We start from the raw sequence: 26458 nt of genomic DNA, 5'->3' as shown, positions 1-26458 counted from the left end.
ATGGTTCATTGGAAGAGAAGAAAGAAAAAAAGGGAGATATATCAAGCTGCCTCATTATTGGCCCAAACCACATGTCATTTGTAGATTCTCTGTTGGCACTTGGCTGCTCTTATTTAGCCTGGCTTCTGATACCTCTAGCATTTTCTGGCTGTAAGTTTTGAAACAGGGAGAATCACTAGGTGCAAAGAAGCAGAATTTGAACCGCCCCTTGTTTTTTCTTCTCCCCTTCCCCATAGAAAAAAAGGCTACGGCCAAAGGTATCAATCAGAAGAGGTCGAAAACCCATACAGCTTCTATCTCTTGCGTGGGGTTACGCATGGCGGTAGGAAACCACTGGTGGTTGGTGGAGGAGCTTAGCTATCCCAAAAGAAAAGAGTACTGGTTTAATTCCTCTCGTTTGCACCTCGTTGTTCTCAGTCCAGTCGTCAATGACTGGCAGCCTTGACTGGTAGTTCAGCTTCCCTCCCTATTCTCCTTTCCCCTTTTACCATGCTTTATGGTCCCCTTGTCCTGTCACGGCGATGTAAGCAACAAATCACAAGTAAAAGCAGAGAGCCTGAATTTTCCTGAAATTTTTAGAAGATTCCGCTGCCGAGTGTATCTGGTAATTTCCAGGCTTTAATGGGAAATGGCCATTTTGATGTCGCTGTATGAAAACAAAATGTTTGTGTGTGAAATAATCTCATGCAAAACCAGTCCAAGGTTACCCATCTTGGTCTGTATGCAAAGGAAATAATGCAACAGTTTCAAACCTAAACATGCTTATTAAGGAATAGGCTCCATTGAACACCACGAGACTTACTTCTGAGTAAACATGCATTGAATTATGGGTGTCTGCTGTATTATAAGTCAAGCAAGAGTATCATTAAAAGTAGAAACGGGATAAAGGTGGGGAGAGAATTGGGAGACGACGTAATGAAGAACTACAACTACTATGCAAAGACCTAAAAAACGTGTTTGATTTCAGAGTTCAAGATCTGAGCTATTCACACCCAAAATGGGGTTAGAAAGATGCAGTGTTTAGCATGATCCTCAGCATGTTTAAGGCATTAATCTTTACCATGTCTGCTCAGGAGTAAGTACTATTTTAATTCAGTGGGGCTTACTCCCAGGTAAGTGGAGTTAGGGTTGCAAATTAAGTCCTGCTGATTTCAAGAATATTTGCTCTCCCAAGTAAGTGTTTATAGGATTGCAGCCTCAAAGAGTATAGGTAACTTCTATAAGGGGAAAAAAAGTTATTAACAGGTAGCTCAGACCATTCAGAGAAACCACAGATATTCTCTATTTGAATTTTTCATCCTAAATATTATGTAATATGCCTCCCACGTAAAACATTCCCTGGATAGAAGCATGGCAAGCTCCCAACCCCGACCCCCCACAAGGTTAAATAAGACACTTGACAACAGTATTTTAGGTTAATGGGCTAAAAACGGCCACAACTTTATTGGCTACAGATTGTGAGCGGTATTGGCTTAGGCATTGGACCTAACTGACTATCTGACTCCCACCCATCTGCGCGGAGTCCGGGAAGGGTTAACCACCAGTAGGGGGAGTCCTGCTGACATACATCAACTAGGAGCTCCCCCGGGGCCACCAATAGGGGTCGTGCCTTAGGCCATAGCCTCCCCAGGCTTCGGACAGGGCCAGGCCCCCGGAATCCTTTAACGGAATACCCTTCAATGTGCGGGGCAGGTGATGGCACTACCTCCCCTCCTCTCTTCTCCAGCAGTATTCCAATGCCTAACCGCCTAACTTTATCAAGTTGTGAATATTTGCTATGAGGTTGGCAAAAACCAAGTGGCCGGTGCCAATTTGCCAAGTGGAAGAAGTCCTAACAGGCCCCTCGACGGCAACCAACTGAAGTCGATAGCAAGGTCAAGAGAGGAAAAAACCTAAAGGGCAGGAGGGTGGGGAAACCTGAGCAGCTGGAAGCGCGGAAAGGGGTGAGGTTCCCGCTGCATCCTGCTTAAATCAAGCAGGCCACACTCCCAGAGTAATCGGCTTGGTTGCCTGGGCAGTGACGCAGCCGGGAATCCCCCCCCCCATCGCGCAGGGCTGACCACACCCTTGCGCATGTGAAGGCATCATGAGTGCCCGGAACTCCACCTCCTCCTAAGGCAGAAACACTGGCAGAGGAAGAGGAGTGCAGGGGAGCGCACCACCCCTGGCAGCGTGATCCCGGTGGGGTGCCATCGCAGCTGCCCCCCTGCCCCCAGGATGCATGCCCCACCCCCAGGATGCGCACCATGCCCCGGGATATGCGCCAACCCCGTCCCCGCCTGTTCTCTGCCCCCCAGGGCTGGAGCATGAAGCTCCGCCACTGGGCGGAAGTGGCTTTCCAGAAACTATGTACTTCATGGTTTATTTCCTAGTATAGATTGTTGTTGTGCCTGCATAATTCAGCAGAGGGTTAATTGTGCCTAAGCCCCATTGATTCGGATGAGATCTGTGCATGTAACTATGCACAGAATTGTGGGCAATCCTAAGGAAGTTGTGGTTGCATAAATGCCATGAATTTCAGTACGGCTTAAAGCTTCTCCATAATATAACCAATTGTGTTTAGGCTTTGAGTCCCCATGCCCGCTTAGACATGAAGTGGAACTAGATTTACAGAGCAGTCTTTTACATGTTTACCCAGAAATAAGTCCTGCTGTTTTGAATAGGGCTTACTCTCTAGTAAGTACACATTTAGGATTGCAGTGCCATTTACTAGGGAGTAAGACCCCTTAGTGGGACTTACCGTATTTTTTGCTCTATAAGACTCACTTTTTCCCTCCTAAAAAGTAAGGGGAAATGTGTGTGCGTCCTATGGAGCGAATGCAGGCTGCACAGCTATCACAGAAGCCAGAACAGCGAAAGGGATTGCTGCTTTCACTGCGCAGCGATCCCTCTTGCTGTTCTGGCTTCTGAGATTCAGAATATTTTTTTTCTTGTTTTTCTCCTCCAAAAACTAGGTGTGTCTTGTGGTCTGGTGCGTCTTATAGAGCAAAAAATATGGTACCTCAGATGTTTCAAGGCAGGACCAGGTGTCTCTAGTGGAAAACCCATCTTTAGCACAAATGTAGCCCATGTCTGAAGGGATGTAAAATCTGAGAAATTTCAGGGAGCCCGGAACACCTTCAGTTCACTGTCACCTTTCAACTGCTGGATATTTGACATTTTTGGAGAAAGGTTAATAAACTAGATGGATCACAGATATGATGAAGGCTAGTTTTTCATTTTCTGCCAGATAATCTGATGATAGCAATAAAAGATTTTCACCCATATAGAGTTGGAAAGGTGTTGTTTTCCTAGTTTAGCAAATCAAAATTCGCTTACTGAGCTATTTTGCAGCGTTTCCCCATCCTTGTTATTAGCACTGATTCAATCTTATACCCCTCAAACAATAAAAAAGAACAATCTGAGCCAAAATGAAAGAAAATAAGAGCCGAAATGATCTTGCTAAGAAGCACTAAATGTAGGTCTTTTGCTTTCCTCTATGCTCTAATAACTTACATTTCAACAAATGTACTCAGCTGTATTTTCCTGGGGGAGGGAGGTTGATAGTATTGCTATGAAACATGCATGTACTTCTTGACAATTTCTAACACACAATCACACGAAAAAAGCCATGTTCCCTCTCATAATACTTGATGATGATTTTTTACCATTTGTTTAGGTAAAGCATATATACAGTATATATATTGGTTACATATATTTAAGTGAATGAGTAGAAGAGCGAGAAAACTTAGGTCCTATTTTATGATTAATAGAGCAACCCCAAATGCCAAAGCAGTTTTAAAGTCACAATGCCTAGCCAATAATTGCACTGCTTTACATTTTCACTAGTTGCCCTGTTCCAGATAAATTGTGGCTACAGAAGGGACAAATTCTGAAGCTCATATCAGGATCTGAGATTTAGACTGAAGGTTCTGAATTTACGCATATGTATTATTATTATTATTACTTTGCAAGTATATGCAGAGAAATCAATTGACTATTGGGTGTGATGATTTTTTTACGCATTCTGCCTTACACATGACGTATTTTTCTGCAGGCAGTGCTGCACATACATATAGATTGCGGTGTGTGACACTGCAAGCGGTTGCCTTTTCCATACCGTATGTAAAGCAACAGTGGCACCTGCTGGCAATGCCAGTGCTATCCCGTTAATCCTAATTCACTGCAAAAGAAGCCTCAGAGACTGCTGGTTGAGCTGTGGATGGCTTTGGAAGAAACTGCAATTGCTTGGTAATGGGGACTTGATAGCTACTGCACAGAAACTGTAAAACTGAAAGGAAGCAAAAAAATGCTTTGGTCCCGAAATGAGCATTTAATAGCTCCCCATCCTTTGGAATCATAGATTCAGAATGGCACGCTTTCAGAATCTGTGTGACAAAATGCATGTCAAACATTATAGAATAGACATGCGTTGTTTTTTTTAATCCCCCATTTAAGATGCTGGGAGGAGCAATATATACGTCTTAATCAAAAGATAAGAGCCTTGAGTCCAAAGTGCCCAGAGAAGACTGAAGACCGTTTTGAAAGAAAAATGGAAAGGGAGGAAGTAGATCAGTGGTAGAGGACACGCTTTCTCTGCATGCCCCAGATACAATCCCTGGCAATGCCACGTAGAACTGGGAAAGACTTCTTGTCTGAAACCCAAAAGAGTAACTGCCAGTCAACAGTAGGTAGTTCTGAACTATATGGACCAACTGTCTGACTTAATGTAAGTCAGCTTTAATGTAAGTCAGCTTTCTAAGTCTTTCAAAGTGCAATCAGTTCAACAAGGTTTTTCTCCCAGGTGTGTATAGCATTGCAGCCTAAACTCTTCATTCATTCCCAACATAGGAAATCCTAATAAAAATAAATAAATGACGACTCACCTGGCTCTGTTAAAGATGGCTTAACTTTTCTCCATTAGACTTTATTCGTATTTTCACAAATATCATCTGTAGTGGCAGGGACCAAAAAATAAAAATAAAAAATGGGAGGGAAGCCCTGTTGAAAAAGTATTGATTTCATTTGCTTTGTTTCAGGGGAGGGAATATGGCTTTTCTTTTTGAGCTTGCAAACATGCATGCTCAGCTCTTCAGATATGATTGGCCTTGCTTATCAAACAATAAATATAGCCTTGATTGTTTTTACACTAAGCCACTGCTAAGCCTTAGAGCAACCTTGATACCCATTCCTACTCCCATTTGAAATAAATGGCTCAAAACCCCTCACTTTTCTACATGGGAGTAGGATACACCTTGCCCATAAATTCCATAAGTCTGGTTTTAAAGGGGGAAATTTTTGCTGGCGGAAATTCTTTAAGCCTATTCAATTCCACATTCTCTGACTTAGCTGATGGAGTCAGCCAGCGGTCCTGTTCTTATCAAGATAAGGTATAATCTCTTTCTTCGTCCACCACATGTTTTACTAAACAGCAAAACCAAAAGAATAAGTTGCCAAACAATCTCTTGAAATATAAAGTCTTTCTTTAAAAAATTACAGTGGACAGAGAGGGTATCTTTTTTTTTATTGCAACTAGCTTTTGATTCCCCCCATTAAAACTAGGCATGTCTGTTTTGCTTCTAATTCATCCTCTCTTCTGTACTGAAACTCTCTCCTCCTTCCTCCCCACTTCTAATACAGGTGGTTGTGAATGCCTTGGTGGGAGCTATACCATCCATTATGAATGTGTTGTTGGTCTGCCTTATCTTCTGGCTGATTTTCAGCATAATGGGGGTTAATCTTTTTGCTGGGAAGTATCATTACTGCTTTAATGAGACGTCCGAGTATCGATTTGAGATAGAAGAAGTCAACAACAAGTCAGACTGCGAGAAGCTCATGAATCCCAACGAAACGGAGATCCGGTGGAAGAACGTAAAGATTAACTTTGACAATGTTGGTGCAGGGTACCTGGCCCTTCTGCAAATTGTAAGTTCTGCCTTTGTAGCTTTACTTCTCCTGGAAGTAATGGGTTATCTCTGTTCAATGTTTAATGGTTGCAAATATTGGCTTCCCCGTGTGAAGTCCCATGCAAATGTCAGGCGCTCGTCCTACACTTGAGTAGGACCCTGGTAGAGACACATGCCCTACTGGCATGTTCTCTCCCTCCTGGTCATTCGTTCGGGAGCTTCAAAAGCTTTCTTCAGCCCGAACATCACAGCGACCGATGCCAACAGACATCAGCACACTTAGGGATCCGCAGAGTCTTCGCAGCTTGCGTAACAGACCTCAGCAACTCAGCATTTTGGCTAATCTACTTTATTTACATATAAACACACACGGAGCACTGCAACATGGCTCCCTCTCTCTCTAGCATCAGACAGCAAAGAGAAATAACAAAGGACAATAGTCCCACTTCACAGAACACAGTAACACAAACATCCTGTCTCTGTCACTTCCCTTTCTGTGGAGTCAAAACATACACCGTCATGTGATAGACAAAAATCCCATGACTGCAATCATGGAGCAGGAATTCTAGCAGCAAATTCATGAAGCAAATAGTATCTTCTTGCCTGTGGAGAGAGAACAAGACCCAATTTTAATCTTTTGGCTAGTTAGGTTTCAAGGAGGGAAGAGAAGCTTAACTATTACCACCTCTCTCTCATTTACCAGTCAGGATTCAAGAGGTTGGGTTGTTCTTTACAGTACAGTGGTACCTCGGGTTACATATGCTTCAGGTTACATACGCTTCAGGTTACAGACACCGCTAACCCAGAAATAGTACCTCGGGTTAAGAACTTTGCTTCAGGATGAGAACAGAAATTGTGCTCTGGCGGCGCGGCGGCAGCTGGAGGCCCCATTAGCTAAAGTGGTGCTTCAGGTTAAGAACAGTTTCAGGTTAAGAACAGACCTCTGGAATGAATTAAGTACTTAACCTGAGGTACCACTGTACTTGTGTACTGTGGCAGGTTATCGTCTCCTGAGCAGGGTGAAGTCTGAGCTAGGTGATTGGGAAACTTTGTGAAGAGAGGAATGTGGCAGCAAGGAAATGGGAGAATAGTTGGTTGAGAATTTCCCCTGGCCATTTTAGATGTACTGTTCCAGATATTTTGATTGATGTCCAGATGTGCAAGCAAATTTCCAGTTCACGCAATGAGACTCCGGTTTCGTGTCCTTCATGCTGTGCCCCCAGTATCTTGTACAGAGTGTCAACCAAATAGGTGGGGGGGGGAGTGTAGAGGAGGAAGTGAAAGTCCCCTTGTGTGGGCAGAAGACTATTCTGCTGGTGGAAGAATATAGTTGGGTGTCACCCTTTATCCACTTCATTTGCATGCCTTCCATCCAATCAAGTGAGTTTAGTTCATGCATGGAGAGGCCTTCCCGCAGCCCTCTGTGCTGCCCAACAAGTCATTCACACATCCCAGCCAATATATATCAGTAGTGAGGAATATTCTCTGCCTTAAGGGCCACGGAGAACCTTCCAAGAGCTGCATGCCATCGGTGGGGTTTGTCAGAGGCAAACGTGGGCCAAGCAATGGATGTGAAATTGTGGCCTTTGTACAGTCCAGTGATTGACACAAGATAACATCACCAAGGCAATGATCTGTAAACGTCTACAGTAGTGCCCCGCAAGACGAATGCCTCGCAAGACGAAAAACCCGCTAGACGAAAGGGTTTTCCGTTTTTCGATGCGCTTCACAAGACGAATTTCCCTATGGGCTTGCTTCGCAAGACGAAAACGTCTTGCAAGTCTTGCAGGTTTTTTTTGCTGCCCCCCCCCCTTTTTCTAAGCCGCTAAGTCACTAATAGCCTTTTAGCCGCTAAGCCGCTAAGCCTTTAATAGCCGCTAAACCGCTAATAGCACTAAGCCGCTAAGCCGCTAATAGGGTTGCTTCGCAAGACGAAAAAACCACTAGACGAAGAGACTCGCGGAACGGATTATTTTCGTCTTGCAAGGCACCACTGTATAAGAAAATGGCAAAAGTGGCTTCTTTCCCAAATCAGTTTTATCTTAAACAATAGCAAATGTGGTAACTGAAGACTTCACCTGTAATATGTCAGTGACTCACTAAGGTCACCAAATTAAAACTTTGCCACACCAAGTTCAGATACCTAGGGGTACAAATAACCAGAAACCTCAATAAATTATACCTCCACAACTACAAGCCCCTGTGGCGACAAATTAACAAAGACCTAAAGAGATGGAATAACATGAATTTCACTCTCTCAGACAAAATAGCCATGATCAGAATGATCACCCTCCTAAAACTAACCTACCTATTCCAAACCCTCCCAGTCTGGATCCCCTCAACCCAACTCCGCCGTTGGCAGAGAAAACTCTCTTTTATCTTCTCACATAAAAAACCAAGAATAAGCCCCAAATACCTGCACCTGTAATATGTCAGTGGTTCAATGCAGTAGTCATTGCATCACCACCCTGTTCGTTGTTTTATTGTTACATTCCAGTGGGGCAAATGTCAGAGGCTTCTACACACACCACAAATATGTCTTGATCTCTCCCTCCGCCTTCCAGGAAAGCAAGAGGCATTATTACAGTTCAAATACTCATTGCAGCCAGGCAGAAGCACTCAGGGAGGGTTCAGAATAGGAATGGTGCGTTGTGTGTGACATTGGGAAAGGGGTGTAGCCTAGGGAGACTCCCAAGGGGTGGTTCCCAGTATTGATCTATATATGAGGTACAACACAGCAATGTGTAATAACTTCAATGGAGTGAAGAAGCCGAGATGGTGTGTGCTGTATTAATTTACTGGATATTTATTTCAAGGAAAATGGTCCGAAACAAAAAAGCATGTTTATGTATAAACCTTTTGAACTTTGCTTTCTTTAACTCAGCTTTGCGTATAAATCCTTTTTACTGCTCTTTTTTCCTACAGACAAATCACTGTAAAACCAATTTGAATTGTGTAGATTTATGGAAGAGGGGCATCAGATAGATTGATCATTCGTAGTTAGTACCGTATTTTTCGCTCTATTGGACACACCGGACCATAGGAGGGCTTCAGGCTTCAGACGGCTATCCACAAGCCTTCGGAGCATGGCGTGAACTCCTGCTGTGCGCCGAAGGCTTGCGGATAGCTGCCTGAAGCCCCCGGAGCGCAGCGGGAGTTCCCTGCGCTCCGGGGGCTTCAGGCAGCTTCAGTGAAAGCAACGCGAAGCCTCCAGAGCGAAGGGGGAGCTCTCCCTCTGTGCTTCAGAGGCTTCGCATTGCTATCGCTGAAGCCAAGGAGCCTGCATTCGCTCCATAGGATGCACACACATTTCCCCTTCATTTTTGGAGGGGAAAAAGTGTGTCCTATAGAGCGAAAAATATGGTATATTGCAGGGGTGGCACATCCTGTTTTGCCACCCGAGGCAAAATGGGAATGGGACTCACACACACACACTGCACCCCACCATTTCTGCCATGCACCAAAATGCACCCCCTCTCACCAAAACTTGGCAAGAAGGGTGCTTGCATAATGGGCAAGCTTGTTCTGGTATATTATACACAGTTTGCAGAGAAGGCTCTTGTGGTAAATAACTGAGTCTGGTGGCCAAGAGAATTTGCACATGAAATCAGTTGTTTCCGAGCACATTAGTAAATTCCCTCCTAAGGAGAAAAGAAACTTGACCACAATCTGAGCGACATGGATTCATAAGAAATGGCATAACCAATCGAAGGAACCATCAGCCGACAGGAGGGCCTATATTATTAAATTTGCCTTCACCCAAACTGTAGGTGGAAAAGGAAAGATGACCTTGAGCCAGTCACTATCCCACAGACTATATCCAAACAAATTGTTGAATATTTTTTGTGCCAAATGACCTACAAAGAGATGCTCTTTTATATAGTCCTCCTATACAGATGTTTTTGCTTTGCTTTGTTTTGTTTTTTAATGGGAAAAATCATTTCCCTCTAAAAATAATGTGTGTTTCCCTCTATAGGCAACCTTTAAAGGCTGGATGGACATAATGTATGCAGCAGTAGATTCTAGAAAGGTAAAGTACATCCACTTCTGTCACTGTTATCACAGAGCTGGTATTTGAAACAATGTTTTTCCGTGCCATTTTATACGTACAAAGAATGCCACCTTGCAAGGTCATAGCTGCAAAAAAATTGCTCCATCATCGCGATCCGGCTGTCCCTAGGACCCCAAGGACTGCTACTGTATATGAGGAATATACGACGCAGAATCCTGCAACACCGAAGTGGGTGGAATAAACCCAATCCTGCCAGAGCTTTATGTTCACTCTGGGTTACTATGGAACTTTGGGTCAGGGGACGAGCATCGGATTTTAGGATGGTGTGGGCAGTTTCTCTGCACAGGGCTGTCAGGGACTGGGCAGAGGAGGAATGGTGGAGACCGCCTTCTCAGTCTGACCCTTCCAGAGAAGAAGAAGACAGATTTACAACAGAGGTTTGAGGGAGGTTACAGCTCAGACGCAGATGAGGGGGAAAGTTGGGAAATAATGAGAGAGGAGGAGGAGGAATCATGGGGGGGAGGCAACAGCTGACAGACACAGTGTCTTTAGAAAGCATTCCAGACCCTCCATCTCCCAGAACCTGACAAGCCTTGAAAGTAGGAGAGCAAAGAGCTCAAAGACAGAGGGCACCTAGCAGCACCCATAGGAGAGACAATGAGATAGATGAATGAGGAAGTGGGAGAGACGGGGGGTGGATATTCACTTGGGACAACACCATTATCCAAGAGGCTGGGTTCTATAGCCTCTCTCTGTAAAGAATGGAATAAAAAAGGACAGTCAGAACATTCCTTGTCTTTGTATGTTCCTGGGCAACCAGCCAGGAGTCCCTGGCAACAGCCAGACAAAATTGAGAAGATCTATAATTAAGAATATCCATTTTGGGGCGCCCAAGTTTGGCCTCGCACAGGGCACTATATTACAAAAGGTTACCAAAGTCCACCCCTTAGGGGGACAATAACTTCAGAGAGCATATTTGATGATAAAATAAATAAATTGCAAAGATTTTCAAGCCTTTGTTAAATCCCACTTACAGACTGCAGCTCCTGAAATATGTATATTGTTTTCTCTTATACACACAGCAAGATCAGCAGCCCAAGTATGAGGACAACATCTATATGTACATCTACTTTGTCATCTTCATCATCTTCGGATCCTTCTTCACCTTGAATCTCTTTATCGGTGTCATCATTGACAATTTCAATCAGCAAAAGAAAAAGATAGGTCAACTTTTCATATTGACTAGCGTAAAGGACCCTCAACCCCCCCCCCTTTTCTCTGAATTAACTTCCAATAAATAATCCATGGAATTCCCTGAAACTTGCAGCTTATGAAAGAACTGATTCACACATGCAGGTTGCCACTACAGTTGCCACATGGTGGCATGGTTGTATGAATGTGTCTTCTTCACAGAGAGGACTTTTTTGTCCCCTCAAATGAATGTTTATGTTTCTGTGATTTTTCACCATACTGGAACAAAACATTCACACTAGTCTCACACAAAGGACTTGCTACTTGGAGCTGCCATCATACAGTTCCATTTCAAGCAATTATTCTACCACATTTTGAACTTAGATCCAATAGCTTCTTCAAAACCACTAAATAGATTCTAAGTCCTGAACTACCAGGGACTAGCGTATCTTCTCTCATTGTCTGCCAGTGACAATGTAATTTTCTCCATTATTATTATTTTTTACCTCATGGAGTAAGAAGAAATGGCTACCCCACTTCAGTTGTACCTTCATCTTTAAGCAAAGGTTAACAGATTGTAACCAGCTTTATTTCCTTTTCCTTCCTTTACTTTGGAGGTCAGGATATCTTCATGACAGAGGAGCAGAAGAAATACTATAACGCCATGAAAAAACTGGGCTCCAAGAAACCTCAGAAGCCAATTCCAAGGCCTCTGGTGAGTTTTCGGGCTTATTCCCAATATGCTGCCCCTTGTACATTCAAATAAAGTCTTCACACTTTTCCAGCATCCAGCTCGTGCTCTTTGAGGTTTGATCCCTTCTTATTTTGACCTGGTGTGGTGTCATAGCTGAGGCACAAAGCTACCTCAGGAAGACCCTGCTTCAAATCTCACCTACCATCAGAAAGCCTTGGGCCAGCTGCAAACTCTTAGCCTCAGCTCCCCATCCCCAAGCTGGTGGGAATAACAACATGCATCTATCTTACATGGTTGTGATGTGCATAATAACATCCAGAGCTGGAAGCAGGTTATAGGCCCCACCGCTACGAGAGCCAGTGTGGTGTGGTGGTTAAGAGCGGTAGTGTCGTAATCTGGGGAACCGGGTTCGCGTCTCCTCTCCTCCACATGCAGCTGCTGGGTGACCTTGGGCTAGTCACACTTCTTTGAAGTCTCTCAGCCTCACTCACCTCACAGAGTGTTTGTTGTGGGGGAGGAAGGGAAAGGAGATTGTTAGCCGCTTTGAGACTCCTTTAGGTAGTGATAAAACGGGATATCAAATCCAAACTCTTCTTCTTCTTCAGAGTGCTCCATTCAAACTGCCCCACTGCACCTTGTCACACTGTTATGAGCTTCAAGCCACCCATCATTTTAATTTCCCTGCGGTGTTCCAGAGTGGATACAAAAATCAAGAACATCAGGGCACTGTGGAAAAATCAAAATGGTGGATAATTTCCCTGGCCTTGTTACATAATCAAGGGACCGGGAGCAGGCAGGAGGGTCAAATGGCAGGACCAAGCAGCCCTTCTAGGGCTCTTAGACCATGGCACATTGCCTAAGTCACTGCCAGCCCTCAATACTCAGCATTATTATGTTTTTGTTACATTTAAGTGATCTCCTGAAGCAGCATAACAGGGCTGCGACTACTCTTCGGAGGTGGTTTAATCATTTGGGTTCTTAGGAAGAAAGTTCTTGTGCTAGAGCCTTTTAATGGGATTGATATGGGATCGAGGGGGCAACTCCCATCTCTTGCGGGGGTGCAATTAGTGCCAGCATTGTCCGTTAAGAGTTTGGGTGTAATCTCCCTCTCTATGGAGGCGCAGATTACAGCTATAACAAAGGCGGCATTTTTTCATCTCCGCCAAGCTAAGCAGTTGGCCCCTTATCTCTCTCGCCCTGACCTAGCCACTGTGATCCATGCAACGGTCACCTCCAGACTGGATTATTGTAACTCGCTCTACGTGGGGCTGCCCTTGAGACTGACCCAGAAACTCCAGCGGGTGCAGAATGCCGCGGCGAGACTCCTTATGGGGTCTTCGCTGCGAGATCACATTCATCCGGTACTATACCAGCTGCACTGGCTCCCGGTGGAGTACAGGATCAGGTTTAAGGTGCTGGTTTTAACCTTTAAAGCCCTATACGGCCTAGGACCCTCGTACCTACGGGACCGCCTCTCCTGGTATGCCCCACAGAGAAACCTACGGTCTGCAAATAATAACATCCTCAAGGTCCCAGGCCTCAGAGAGGTTAGGCTGGCCTCAACTAGAGCCAGGGCCTTCTCGGCTGCGGCTCCAATCTGGTGGAATGCTCTGTCACAAGAGACTAGGGCCCTGCGGGACCTGACATCTTTCCGCAGGGCCTGCAAGACAGAGTTGTTCCGCCAGGCCTTTGGTCAGGGCGCAACCTGACTCCCTCCTCTGGCAACCTGCACAGAATTTTGCTTAATTGGTTGCCATCAATTTGATTTTAACTAATTTTATAATGAAATATTTTTAGATTGTGTGATTATTTGACTGTTTGATTATTTGATTGTTGTTAGCCGCCCTGAGCCCGGCCTCAGCTGGGGAGGGCGGGATATAAATAAAATTTATTATTATTATTATTATTATTATTATTATTATTATTATTATTATTATTAATGTTAATCTGCATCCTGGACATAGGTGGCGCTGTGGTCTAAACCACTGAGCCTCTTGGGCTTGCCGATCAGAAGGTTGGCGTTTCAGATCTGCGTGACAGGGTGAGCTCCCGTTGCTCTGTCCCAGCTCCTGCCAACCTAGCAGTTTGAAAGCACATCAGTGCTAGTAGACAAATAGGTACCGCTGCTAAGGGAAGGCAAACGACGTTTCCATGCGCTCTGGCTTCCGTCACGGTGTTCCGTTGTGCCAGAAGCGGTTTAGTCATGCTGGCCACATGACCCGGAAAGCTGTCTGTGGACAAACACTGGCTCCCTTGGCCTGAGAGCGAGATGAGCGCCACACTCCATAGCTGCCTTTGACTGGACTAAACCATCTAGGGGTCCTTTACATTTCCACACATACCTGGTGATGAACAGGATTGCGCTGTGTGTTTCACCCTTCACTACAAAATGGGATTGTGAGGCCAGATATGTTTCTTATTATCATTTATTAAATTTGCACACCGGCCTGTACCCACAACTCTCGGAGCGGTTACAACATAAAAACACAATATAAAAACATGCAATACATAATAAGAACAACCCAACAAACCACCCCCCATCCCCACGTGATGTAAACACACAAATCAGCTGCAGTAGAGGATGTATGCAGTGAATTGTCCCATACTACAAATACATGCATCTCCCTAACTGTGCGTTCTTCCTGTCCGGTGTAACAGAATAGAGTCCAAGGAGCTGTTTTCGACTTTGTCACCCAGCAAGCGTTTGACATACTGATCATGCTGCTCATCTGCCTCAACATGGTGACTATGATGGTTGAGACGGACACACAGAGCAAACAGATGGAAGAAATCCTCTACTGGATCAACCTGGTCTTTGTTATCTTTTTCACATGCGAGTGTGTGCTGAAAATGTTTGCCTTGCGTCACTACTACTTCACTATTGGCTGGAACATTTTTGATTTTGTGGTTGTCATTCTCTCCATCGTGGGTGAGTATATGGGTGTTTTCTGCGGGGCGCATGCAGCGCAAAGGCCTGCGCTTGCGAGAAGAGAAAATGAGTAGATGTGCATCGGATTCCGAGTAAACTTGCATAGGATTGTGCAATTAATACAGTGGTACCTTGGTTTTCGAATGTCTCCATTGACGAACGTTTCAGTTTTCAAATGCCCTAAACCCAAAAGTAAATGCTTCGGTTTTCGAATGCGCCTCAGAAGTCGAACAGGAAACGTGGCTTCAGTATTGAGGCTTCCATATTGAGTTTTCAGTTTTCAAACATTTCAGAACTCGAACGGTCTTGTGTTCAAAAACCGAGGTACCACTGTACCGCACATTAACTTATCACTGCTTCCCAGCTTGTAAAATCAGAGCTGGTCAGATTTCTGTGGGGAAATACCGTATTTTTTGCTCTATAAGACTCACTTTTTCCCTCCTAAAAAGTAAGGGGAAATGTGTGTGCATCTTATGGAGCGAATGCAGGCTGTGCAACTGTCCCAGAAGCCAGAACAGCAAGAGGGATTGCTGCTTTCACTGCACAGCGATCCCTCTTGCTGTTCTGGCTTCTGAGATTCAGAATATTTTTTTTCTTGTTTTCCTCCTCCAAAAACTAAGTGCGTCTTGTGGTCTGGTGCGTCTTATAGAGCAAAAAATACGATAGTTTGGGAAGGAAGTTTGAGTCGGGAAATAACTGCTTTTCCCCCGGACACACACACCCGTTCTTCCGCTTAAACTCTGCAAATTTGCTTTCATTTGTACCTATAAACTACCCTGCTCCAAATGGTCCTATGCTGGATCACAAAAATATGATGATTAAAAACAAATGCAGATTAATATACAGTAAGCATAATAAAACAAAACCACAAAACAGTAACAAACTAGCAGCACACAGCAATGCAGGAGGAAGACAGCCACCAAAGGCCTTGGTAATGATTTTTATTAACTGGAAAGTGTTATCAGGAGCATATTGCACCAATTAATCATACTTCATGCCATTAGTTCCTGGGCCCAATTTAAAGTGCTGGTGTTGACCTTTACGGTCCTGAATGATCTTTGTTCTTGAAGGGCAGCCTTCTCTCATATGAGCCCACCTTCATATTAAGAGCTCCCTTAGAGGCCCCACGCTGTGTGATGGCTCTATTTTTAATGCAGTGGGCATTTATGCAGGGTAGGGCATTGTCGGTGGTGGCACCAAAGGTGTGAAAATCTCTTTCTAGGGATTGCCTTGCTTCTTCCTTGCTCTCTTTTAGACAATTGGCCAGTAGTTCTGTTGAGCATTTGGGGTTCTCTGGATGACCTAGTTTTGTTCCATATTTTCTGCTGCTGTTGGCAATCGCCCAAAGCGCCGGCGCCTACTTTGAACATGAAATTTGGATTGTTGCCGTTTTTAACATTTTGTTTTTTGTCTTACCGATTGGTACCCATTTAGAGGATTGTTGAATAGAAAAGCAAGGTATAAAAGTTGTTGTTACAAGGGGGGGGGATTTACACACACACACACACACACACACACAACGGGACGTTACATCTAGCCTGATCCTAAACAACAGAGCAAAGTAAACAGAAGGGAAGAGAGATTATACTATTTTATGATTCATGGGGTATAACGAGGCAACAAGCACTGCCTATCATTTTATAATGGTCATAATAAAAAGATGAGGTGCCCTTGTAGAAGGAAATTTGCTGATATGGCTCATGGGCATTTTGCAAAGACTCAAATACTAAGGATATGGAGATAGGAAGACTGCCAGTCTCAATGAACCTAGTATGGCATTTCCCTCTCAAATATGGCCAGTACTACCTGCTTCTGGGCAAATGGTATGTGATTACTTGAAAGAATTGTAACGCTGTTTTTTCTTCTTTCCACCAATCTCATTTAAGGTATGTTCTTGGCTGAAATCATAGAGAAATACTTTGTGTCACCTACTCTCTTCAGAGTCATCCGCCTGGCCCGTATTGGCCGCATCCTGCGCCTGATCAAAGGAGCCAAAGGGATCCGCACCCTGCTTTTTGCCTTAATGATGTCTTTGCCTGCCTTGTTCAACATTGGTCTCCTGCTCTTCCTGGTTATGTTCATCTTTTCCATCTTTGGGATGTCCAACTTTGCCTACGTCAAGCACGAGGCTGGCATCGATGACATGTTCAACTTTGAGACTTTTGGCAACAGTATGATTTGCTTGTTCCAGATCACTACCTCAGCTGGGTGGGATGGTTTGCTTTTGCCCATCCTCAACAGGCCACCGGACTGTGATTTGACTAAGGAACACCCCGGGAGTGGTTTCAAAGGCGACTGCGGGAATCCCTCGGTGGGGATCTTCTTCTTTGTTAGCTACATCATCATCTCCTTTCTGATTGTGGTGAATATGTACATTGCCATCATTCTGGAGAACTTCAGCGTAGCTACGGAGGAGAGCGCCGACCCGCTGAGCGAAGACGACTTTGAGACCTTCTACGAGATCTGGGAGAAGTTTGACCCCGACGCCACGCAATTCATTGAGTACTGCAAGCTGGCAGACTTTGCTGACGCTTTGGAGCACCCTCTCCGCGTCCCGAAGCCCAACACTATTGAACTCATTGCCATGGACTTGCCGATGGTGAGCGGGGATAGAATCCACTGCTTGGACATCCTGTTTGCCTTTACCAAGCGGGTGCTGGGTGATAGCGGCGAGCTGGACATCCTGAGGCAGCAGATGGAGGAGAGGTTTGTGGCTTCAAATCCATCCAAAGTGTCTTACGAGCCTATCACGACCACACTGAGGCGCAAGCAGGAAGAGGTCTCTGCATTGGTCATCCAGAGGGCGTACCGGGCTCGCTTAATAAGGAGGGGCTTTATTTACCGAAAGAACGTCTCCAATAAGATGGAAAACGGAGGGACAAACAGGGAGAAAAAAGAAGGTACCCCGTCCACAGCGTCCCTCCCATCCTATGACAGTGTGACTAAGCCCGAAAAGGAGAAACAGCGAGCCGAGGAAGGGAGACGGGAAAGAGCGAAAAGGCAAAGAGACACCAGGGAACCCAAATATTGAGATGATCCGTAACATTCATAACTCTAGGGAAAAAAGTATGAGCGGAAAAGATTGTTTACAAACTTCCCGATAAAATATATATCAATAGTGAACAGCTGTGGAGACACTTTACCTGAAGATCCTATACCAAACATAGTCTGCTTACTGTGTGACCATGTTGCATCTCAAAGCAGTGATCTACCACCTGTTTAACGGACCCATCTAGGCAAATATATTAAAAAAAACAGGAAACAATGCAAAGGCGGGGTAAAAAAAAAAAGGATTTTATACTGTTTGGGCAGGTGGATACTGCATGTTCCACATCAGTCAATGCAACTTAGGACAAACAAGCAAAATAAAACACACACACACACGCACACACTTAAGGAAAAACAAACAAACCTGCTGCTTTAGGATTCGTATATATTTTTTTCCGAAGCAGCCAAAATGGATTTTATTTTTCTCATTTTATTGAAAGGAAACCCAGAACAAAAACAAAACAAAAAAACCATCACTTTGAAGGGTTGGGTTGCTCATGCAAAACTAGATTTTCATATTTGACATTTAGTTTAAGCACCAAAAAAACAAACAAAAAAACAAAAAAATTAGAACAAGGGGGAAAACAAATTGAGCAACGACAAAAAGCTGAAACGAAATGACACATATTTAGCCCATGTCATTTAATCATCATAGTTCCTTTGGTATTTATTATCTGCATACTTCTTTATTATATGGGCTTCACCATGGTTTGGGAGATGGGGATAATCAGGTGTTTTCAGCCTGCCAAAACTCACTCAGGCTGATTCCAAAAATAAAATAAAATAAAATTGTGCTCGTTTCAATGCATAGAAATGATTTGCATGATGGCATGCTGTGATCAGGAATCATGCATGAGGAATCATAAAATCACAAGACACTCAATATGCTGTCCAGGCCTTGTGTTAAGCCATATGTTCGAGGCACTCCACTGACTACGGCACACTGTATTGGGAGAGTTACTCTTAGCTATATCTATGCCCTTCCGCCAAGTTACCAATCCTTAGATCTTTCCATGCACCTCCTCTAGGAAGAACAAAAATGTGAAACCAACCGACGGAGACCTGTTTATGTGTATGTTTATTAACCATGCAGCCATATATTTTTTGCACTTTTTAAAAGAAACAGCAAAAACGGGAAATGCTGCTCTTAAAAGCCTTCTGATGGAAAAAGACCATGCAGCAATGGTTTCTTAATACAATGTCGCTGTCAAAGAGTGCTTTAGGGCTTCAAGAAAACCCACCCGGTAGTTTTGCTTCCTGCAATACTCGCAATTACTCTTTAGCCTCCATTCCGCAGTGTAGGTAACTTTTCCCCCCCTCCCCTGTTAGACATGAAAAAGTGCTATCGGAAACAGCACGTTATCTTTCAAAGGTGCAATTTCCAGCAGATCTATAAAGCAATTTTATCGAGGAGGGTAGGGTTACGACAGGGAAGTTTACAGCACTGTGTGCCATATTTACATGCTGGCGGTTGCGTCCTTTGGGATCGTTCTGATGCAAGGAACTCAACAATGGAGCACAAGCTGATTCCCAGAAAAGTGGCCTCTACTTAGCGTTCTTCCGTTGACAGATTTCCTGCAGCTTGCAGTCTTGACATTGCACGATTTTCTTTGCTTTTTAGCATTTGTTTGTTTATTTTTTTTACAGGAAAAGCAAACCAAAATGCTAGCAACAATAACCATAATGTTAAAAACCGACGTTTAGTTGAACATCACACGTTTGATGAGCAAAGTAGCCGTGTGACATGGGTGCAGCGCTGAGAGAGAAAGTGTCCTATATGTCGTGTGCCTTCACCAACTTTGCATTTCATCCCACATTGTTGTCATAATTTTAACCAGTCCTGCAAAATTCAGGTAGGGATGAAAGAGCTACCTCTCAACTAGTCTTAACTCTAAATTGACGGGAGTCTCACCCTGGGGGGTTTGGGGGTGGGTAGGAACATAATTTTTGTGTTTCTAGTTAGTACCTGGGCATCTCAATATTTTGAAATGTTTCATTGTGTCACCTTCAACGAGTCGATCATACTGAGAATTCAGTTGTGTGGGTTTTTCTTTGTCTTTTAAGGGCACAGGCTTGTGGAGTAGTTCTCGCTGATGGGCCAAAGGTTGTATTGCACTATAACCAAGACTCTGTTCCATCATGCAGCTTAAAAGAGAAGGCATGGGCTGCTATGAATCGTTTAGAATGCCTGGTTGCAAAAAGGGAGGTGTACTGAACTTTTTTTAGGGCGCGATGAAAGAAAACAAGCTGTTTGAATGTGGACCAAATAAATTGTATCTATAAAAGGGCAAAAACACACACACACAAAATAATCACTCAAAATATTCCAAAAGCAAAACAAACAAATAGCAATGCCTTTTAGATAGCTGGCAGAGGCTTGACCTATAGAATCTCGCAGCCTAGATGCCCGCAACAAGGGTCTTGTAGAAAGCAAGCCGTTCGATAGACATCTGTGCCAAGTTGGACTTTTTAAATGCATAGTCTAGCTATCATGAAATCAGTGGAAGAATTCTGCTGTACCAGATACCACAAGGAACAAAACATTTCTATCCTGTTAGACTTACCCCACTTACTCCTACAATGTGTATAATAAAAATAAAAGTAAAAAAAATACATGCATATGTACAGGCAACATTGTAAACAGCACAACAACAACAAAAGCTGAAAAATGTGGTTGAACTTTTTAAAAGAATATTATAAATACTGTAATATATCATTTTATTTTATTGGCATGCCTTTTTGTAAATAACAAAGGACTACAAAAAATTAAATAGAATGGCTTCTGGCGTATGCCACTGTCCATGTTTAATTTTATATCTATATATAATACATTTTTTTCTCTTTCTTTTTTCCACTTTTGAGACAATGTCAACTTATGTACATCCCCACAGGGGGAGGAGATAAAGCCTCCCAAACAGACACAGAGCAAAGCTTTATTGCAAAGTTACCTTTACAACAAACGGAAATATTTAGACTATATTTTGGTTCTGAGGTGCAATATATTTTGACCACTTCTATGCAAGATTTGGCTAAATGTCATAATTGTTCTTTAGCTGGACTATTGTTCCATATGGAAAGCTCGGTACATGTAGTGTTTGTGCTGTCAAATTTTACTAAGCAATTTTTAGTAAAAATGCCCTGCAATCTATATTTACATTGGGTCATTATTTAGCGATACTTGAACTTTCTTACGTTACACTAGCTTTACTAACAAATAAAAGTTATTAACAAACAGCTTCAGAGCTGAGGGCTATGTCCTACTAAAGTGAATACTTTTGCTTTTTCTAGTTGCTACACTACATTTCTTTTTTTCCATTTCTTTTTTGGGGACAGTTGTTTAAACAAACAATCAGCCAAACTTCACAGATATTGTGGAACTTGCTCCGTATTTTTATATGCATCGTAATTTAAGCAAAGCGTAGAATATTGGGGAAATCTTACTCAAAAATTAACAATCCCAAAAAGGTAGTTTGAGATATACAGACAGCATATAAAGATATATAGAATCAAAGAATTTGGCAATAAAGAAGGAATCCTATTAGTTTAACAGGCATGGCCAATGCTTTTTCGAGAAAGCATTAGAAAATTAGAAATCAGAGAAATCTCAAAATCGTTGAGAACAGTTAGAAAACGTACATTTAATTTTGATAGTGCTGATTTTTAAGCTCAACATTTTGTACTCCCCACCACCACCAGAAAAGGTGCTGTATAGAATTTTGTTGAAATGTTGTTTTTTTCTGAGAATATTGAAATTAGTTTTTGCTTTTATGTTCATTTCTTTATTTATTTGGAGTGGTAGAATTAGTAAGAAAAAGCAATCTGGTTTTCTGGGCTGTCCGATTAAATGGGCAGTGGAGATTTCTAATCAGCCAACAATGAATGGCAGGTGCTTTGTGAAATTGACATGGAAGATCTTCAATCAAGTCACAACCAGGGGGGAAAACACTCATACATCAAGTCATTTGGCATAAATACTATGGCTGGGCTTGCAACTTCTCACAAACTCATGCCACTCCAACCATCCTCTCCCTCACAAAAAACAAAACCAGAACTTGAGGGTATTGTTAATACAATTGAATGGTATAAATGGCAATAGGCCTTGGAAGAAAACATAATTTCAAGACTGCATTTATTTATTTTTTTGAACACGTATAATTCGGACAATATTCTTTAGAACAATGGTCAAGTTGTGACAAGTTCCTATATCAAAAATGCTGGATATTTTAAAATAATATGACCGACTTCCTTTGTTTTCCTTCTTCAACTACTTGGATTGTTTTTACGAAGACTCCCAAGAATTCAAGTTTTCCTTAACCAACAGACAACTTTATGATGCAGAAATGCTTAGTAAAACTATGTAATTGAGAAGATAATCAAAACTGACTTGTGCATGAACGGGGAAATCTAGAATTCAAAATACCAGTGTTACAGGAAGTATTGTTCTGATCACTGTTGTCACTTTTATCTGTGGAGTTTTTCTGGAGGGTATTATGTAAGGAAATCCTGCTTCTTTTACTCTCGACACATTTTATTATTGAGGGTTTAGAATAAAAAATACTCCTAACTTCAAATATTTCTAACAGTGCAAAAATGTGCAATCCAATCTCTATATTATTGTTTCACTAGGAGGAATCAGGAGCTTTAGTTAGAAAGCAGAAAATGTTTTGCTCTTCAGGTGGGAAGTTGCATCAAGATACATATGTATATCCCTGTTTTTTCTCTCTCTATTTTGTAAAGACATGGGGCAAAAATGACATTGCCCCAGTTTCACCCTACACCCAGTCCTCCCATTTAAACTTTTAAGATAAAGGGGAAATGCTGAGGAATCTTAAACTCAAGATTCATAGACCCGTTAGGATTTGCATATCTGCCGTAATCCGTCTTGCAAGTGCAGATTGCCAGTAGTGAATTATCCTTGGGGAGAAGCCATTATTCAGTGGTAAAGTACTTTATTTCCTACACAAGGTTACAAGTTCAGTCCTAGACTAAGGTTACCAGACGTCCCCATTTCCCGGGGACAGTCCCCAGATGTACAAATCAGTCCTGATACAAAATCCATTGAAGTTGAAAAGTGTCCCCGGATTCACTGAAAAAAATCTGGTAGCCTTATCCTAGACATCTCCACATAAAAGGATCAGATAAGATGTGATGTAAAAGACCCTCTGCCTAAAGTCTTGGAGAGCTACTGCCAACCCAACTAGAAAACACTGGGCTAAATGAGTAAATAGTCTGACCTCATATAAATTGGCTGCTCCTTATTAGATAGCTTGGTGGCTCATTGTAGTCGTTATAAGAAAAAACACTTTAATGAACTATGTGCTGCCGCTGCTAGCCAAAGAACATGAAATGAACATTCCCAGTTCAACTGCACATGGGAAAGTTGGTTTGATGTGTGTGTTCTGCATTTCAGCGGTTAAAAAGTTTCTGTAGCAATCATATTAACTCCTAAGAATGTAAGGGAACTGGGCCTGCTAGGTTGAGAATTAGCATGCAGTTATTCTCAAATAGTTAGTTGTGGCAATTATCAAAGAAGCAGGGTCTGGCCATCCAGAAATCGTCAATTATGGTTGACATTTGTTTCTTGCACTGATAGACTGCGCAAAAACCTTTGGTGATTCTCTGAAGCAAAATGCTGTTGACCTAGTGCTATCCTCCAAAACTTTGTAATTCAAAGTTCGGGAAGCAAAGGCAAAATCTTGATAGCTTGGGCATCTGGGAGTGATCTTGCCAATAATTTTTAGTTAAGATGCCAGCTTGAGCATTGAAAAATAGAGATTCGATTTTATTTTTATTTTACTTTTTACTCTGATACAAAATCCCCTGTCATACAGGGTACATTCAGGTACAATGAACAGGCCTAAATGTGGCCCAGTGAGAATGTTTTCTTGGGCCGAGAGTCTGATGCTTGAAATTGCTTGCCTCGTGGCAACCAGTACAGGGCAACAGCGTGATCTGATATTCGTCATCGATGAACTGAAAGGTGGCTTCCTGTACAGGACCAAGGGGCCGCTTCATATTTCATGTTGTAAAGTATTTTCAGTATGAACGTAGCCATGTTTGAAAACGAGGCATATGTGACCTCTTACGTGTTTGCCGGCACACATGCAAGGTTGCGGTGCCAATGTGGCTCCGAAGCATTGCTCAGTCTCCTAAGCACCAGCTGGTTCGAAAAGCCTGTCTAAACATATGAAAGTTCACATGCACCTCTGGGGGGATGAATGGAGAAAATAGCCTGAACTGGCTCTTATGAACTGGAGAATGACATGAAAGTGAAGTGCTCAGATATCACGGTGATGAAGACCGTAGATAGATGGTAGTTTGAAACCCTCTGGTCTCCATCACCATGTTGAGGACTTCAGTTTCAAGACTATGCACCAGCATGAAAAGGCCCTTAGCTGGGGATTGCAGGTAAGCACTCACAATCATGTCCCGTCCGCAACCTTGGCCTTCTTCTGCTACGTATGTTATTACTCCTTCCAAGCCAGAAGATTCTCAGGTTGATACTGCACTTGCCTTGGTACAGGAAATGGGTAGCTCTGTGGTCCTGTGTGTTCCATGTCCTCTCCTCCTTATGCCGTCTCTTGCATATCGGTAACAGTCTCTCCATAAACAGTATGTGCTAGGGCTTTAGCTGCACATAGGTCAGTGGAAAGCCACTCCTTGGCTTATAGCAGTTCTGAATCCATCCACCGGACAAAAGTAATATGCCTACGCTTTGCACTTTAAATAATTTGTTCCAATCAGCTGCTTGTACATTTCTCTCTCCCCGCCCCCACTTTTAAATCTTTCCATTTAAAGGGCTGAGATGCGACACCTTTCCTTCATCCGCTAGCTATGACTCCCCGGTTGCCAGGTGGTTAAGAGGAAAACAATTTTGTATTATTATTGTTTCTACAAGTTCACAGATTATTTGGGGAATCACACCCATGCACCAGTCTCCTTGTCTGTTGTATGAGGCTTTGTTTTGTTTTGTTTTTATTTTTTAAAAAGTGAGGTGGAACTGGGGCATTGAAATTTGCTCAGAAAGTGGCTCGTTTGCTGTGGTTGTGGATAGTTGTGCATGCCGCAGGTTCGTTTCTCCTGTCATAGTTTTGTGGTTTGGGTTACATGTTTACCCCCGTTTTCCTCCCACAGTTCAGAATATATGGGATCAGGCACACTTGCAGGCAGAGGAATTCACTGCACTAATGAATAGCAAAATAAACATTTTGTGTTTCAAAAGTTACAGTGATCACCTCCATGTGAGGGTGATGGGGGCTACCCTGAGTGAAGAAGCTCTAGAAGGTGAATGGATTATCATTCATTAGAAGAGATCCCACACCCTAATTTTAAAAAAAGACAAAACATTAATCCAAACATTGTGAGACTCCCTTTAGTAGTGAAAGAGAGAGAGACTCTACTATTAAACAAGTTTGGACTTTTGTGATGTAGGACGCTTCCAGACAGGTTCTTAATATGGGATGAGTGCTCCTCATGCTGACAATTTTTTCACAGTGCAATACTAGCCCATGGTCTCTCCACCCCCTTTTCATTCTGGTGTATCCTTTCCAAGGAAAATGTGATGTTAAATAACAATTCTGCTGCCAACATCCCATCTGCAATAGTAAGTCCCTATCTGGAAGCACATATAGAGTAATTCAACAAGAAAAATTTCACCAAATATCCAAAGTGGCTGAAATTGGCTTGGAATTATGTGTTGTCGCAGATACATATATATCCAAATTTTGCCGTAGGTTGATGCATGTTGCATTTGTATATAGAGGGGTGTGAGGGTGTGAATGTCTCTAGAAAGTGCATTTTGTAGAGGAGGGGATAGAAACTGCTTTTCAGGTGTTAAGAGCTGAATATTGAAAAACAGAACTATTGTGATTACTGTTTTCAGCTCCACGGCTGATCTGGTGTGTGTGCCTGTGTGTCCCCAAACTTGGGAGAGTCACCTAACCTCTCTATGTGCCTCAGTTTTACCCATCTGTAAAACGGGTAATTACCTACCTCACAGGGGTGTTGTGAGGCTTAATTTAATTCACGTCTGTTCAAATGCTTTTCTGAGATTCACAACTGCAAGTGCTGTTTAAGTGTGTATAGGGCAGAGCATGGACTAAGGGGAAAGCATAGTGAGATGGTGCCATTAATGCTGCTAATTAAGAAAGTCACTGCTATCGCTTCTTCCCTCCCTCTCCCCCCCCCAGCAGATATCAGGGCAACTATTTTCTTGCTGCACTTTGCTTGTTCCCCACCCTACCCCTCAATAATGTCTTTATTTTCAGCCCCTTTAGACCCTAACCCAGTAGATTTTATTCTGCTTTAAGACACACACAAACAAACAAACAAACAAAACAAAGCAAATGAGGAAAAGGAGGAGTTTTGGGGAGGGGAGAAAGAGCATGTGTGTGGTTTTTTTTATATAAAAAAATACCTACTTCAACAAAATAGCTGGGATGAAAGATGAATACCGTCTGACTTATTTGATTTCCTTTGTACTGTACATCTTTTTACTTTGGAATTTGCAATAAAAAGGTATGTCCATCTTGTTTTAACCTCTTCTCTTGGATGAAATGTCATCTGTCCCTCTTACTTAGCGGTCAGTGCCATTCCTTGCTGTCATCCTAGCTTTCCTTCCCATCCGTGTTCACGGTAATCCCCAAGGCTGCAAGCAATTCTGAAGGGTTGGCTCTGGGCTCCATTAGTTCAACTTCAGT

General features: G+C 42.9%; 1 protein-coding gene across 1 annotated transcript in view; it reads left to right on the top strand.

The window, feature by feature from the left end:
* The window catches only part of SCN8A (sodium voltage-gated channel alpha subunit 8), a 116930-nt gene extending 90629 nt beyond the window's left edge, over positions 1 to 26301 (top strand). The window contains exons 22-27 of the mRNA XM_083489783.1: positions 5620 to 5904; positions 9862 to 9915; positions 10980 to 11117; positions 11699 to 11803; positions 14441 to 14711; positions 16598 to 26301. Coding sequence (XP_083345909.1) covers positions 5620 to 5904; positions 9862 to 9915; positions 10980 to 11117; positions 11699 to 11803; positions 14441 to 14711; positions 16598 to 17742 — 1998 coding nt within the window. The 3' untranslated portion in view covers positions 17743 to 26301. The remainder of the gene's footprint in view (positions 1 to 5619; positions 5905 to 9861; positions 9916 to 10979; positions 11118 to 11698; positions 11804 to 14440; positions 14712 to 16597) is intronic.
* Positions 26302 to 26458: the final 157 nt, after the last annotated feature.

This window comes from Podarcis liolepis (genome assembly GCF_965112155.1).
Source record: "Podarcis liolepis genome assembly, chromosome: 2".
NCBI classification, from domain to species: Eukaryota; Metazoa; Chordata; class Lepidosauria; order Squamata; family Lacertidae; genus Podarcis; species Podarcis liolepis.
The sequence above is the reverse complement of the archived record's forward strand: the minus strand, read 5'-3'. Positions and strand labels throughout refer to the sequence as shown.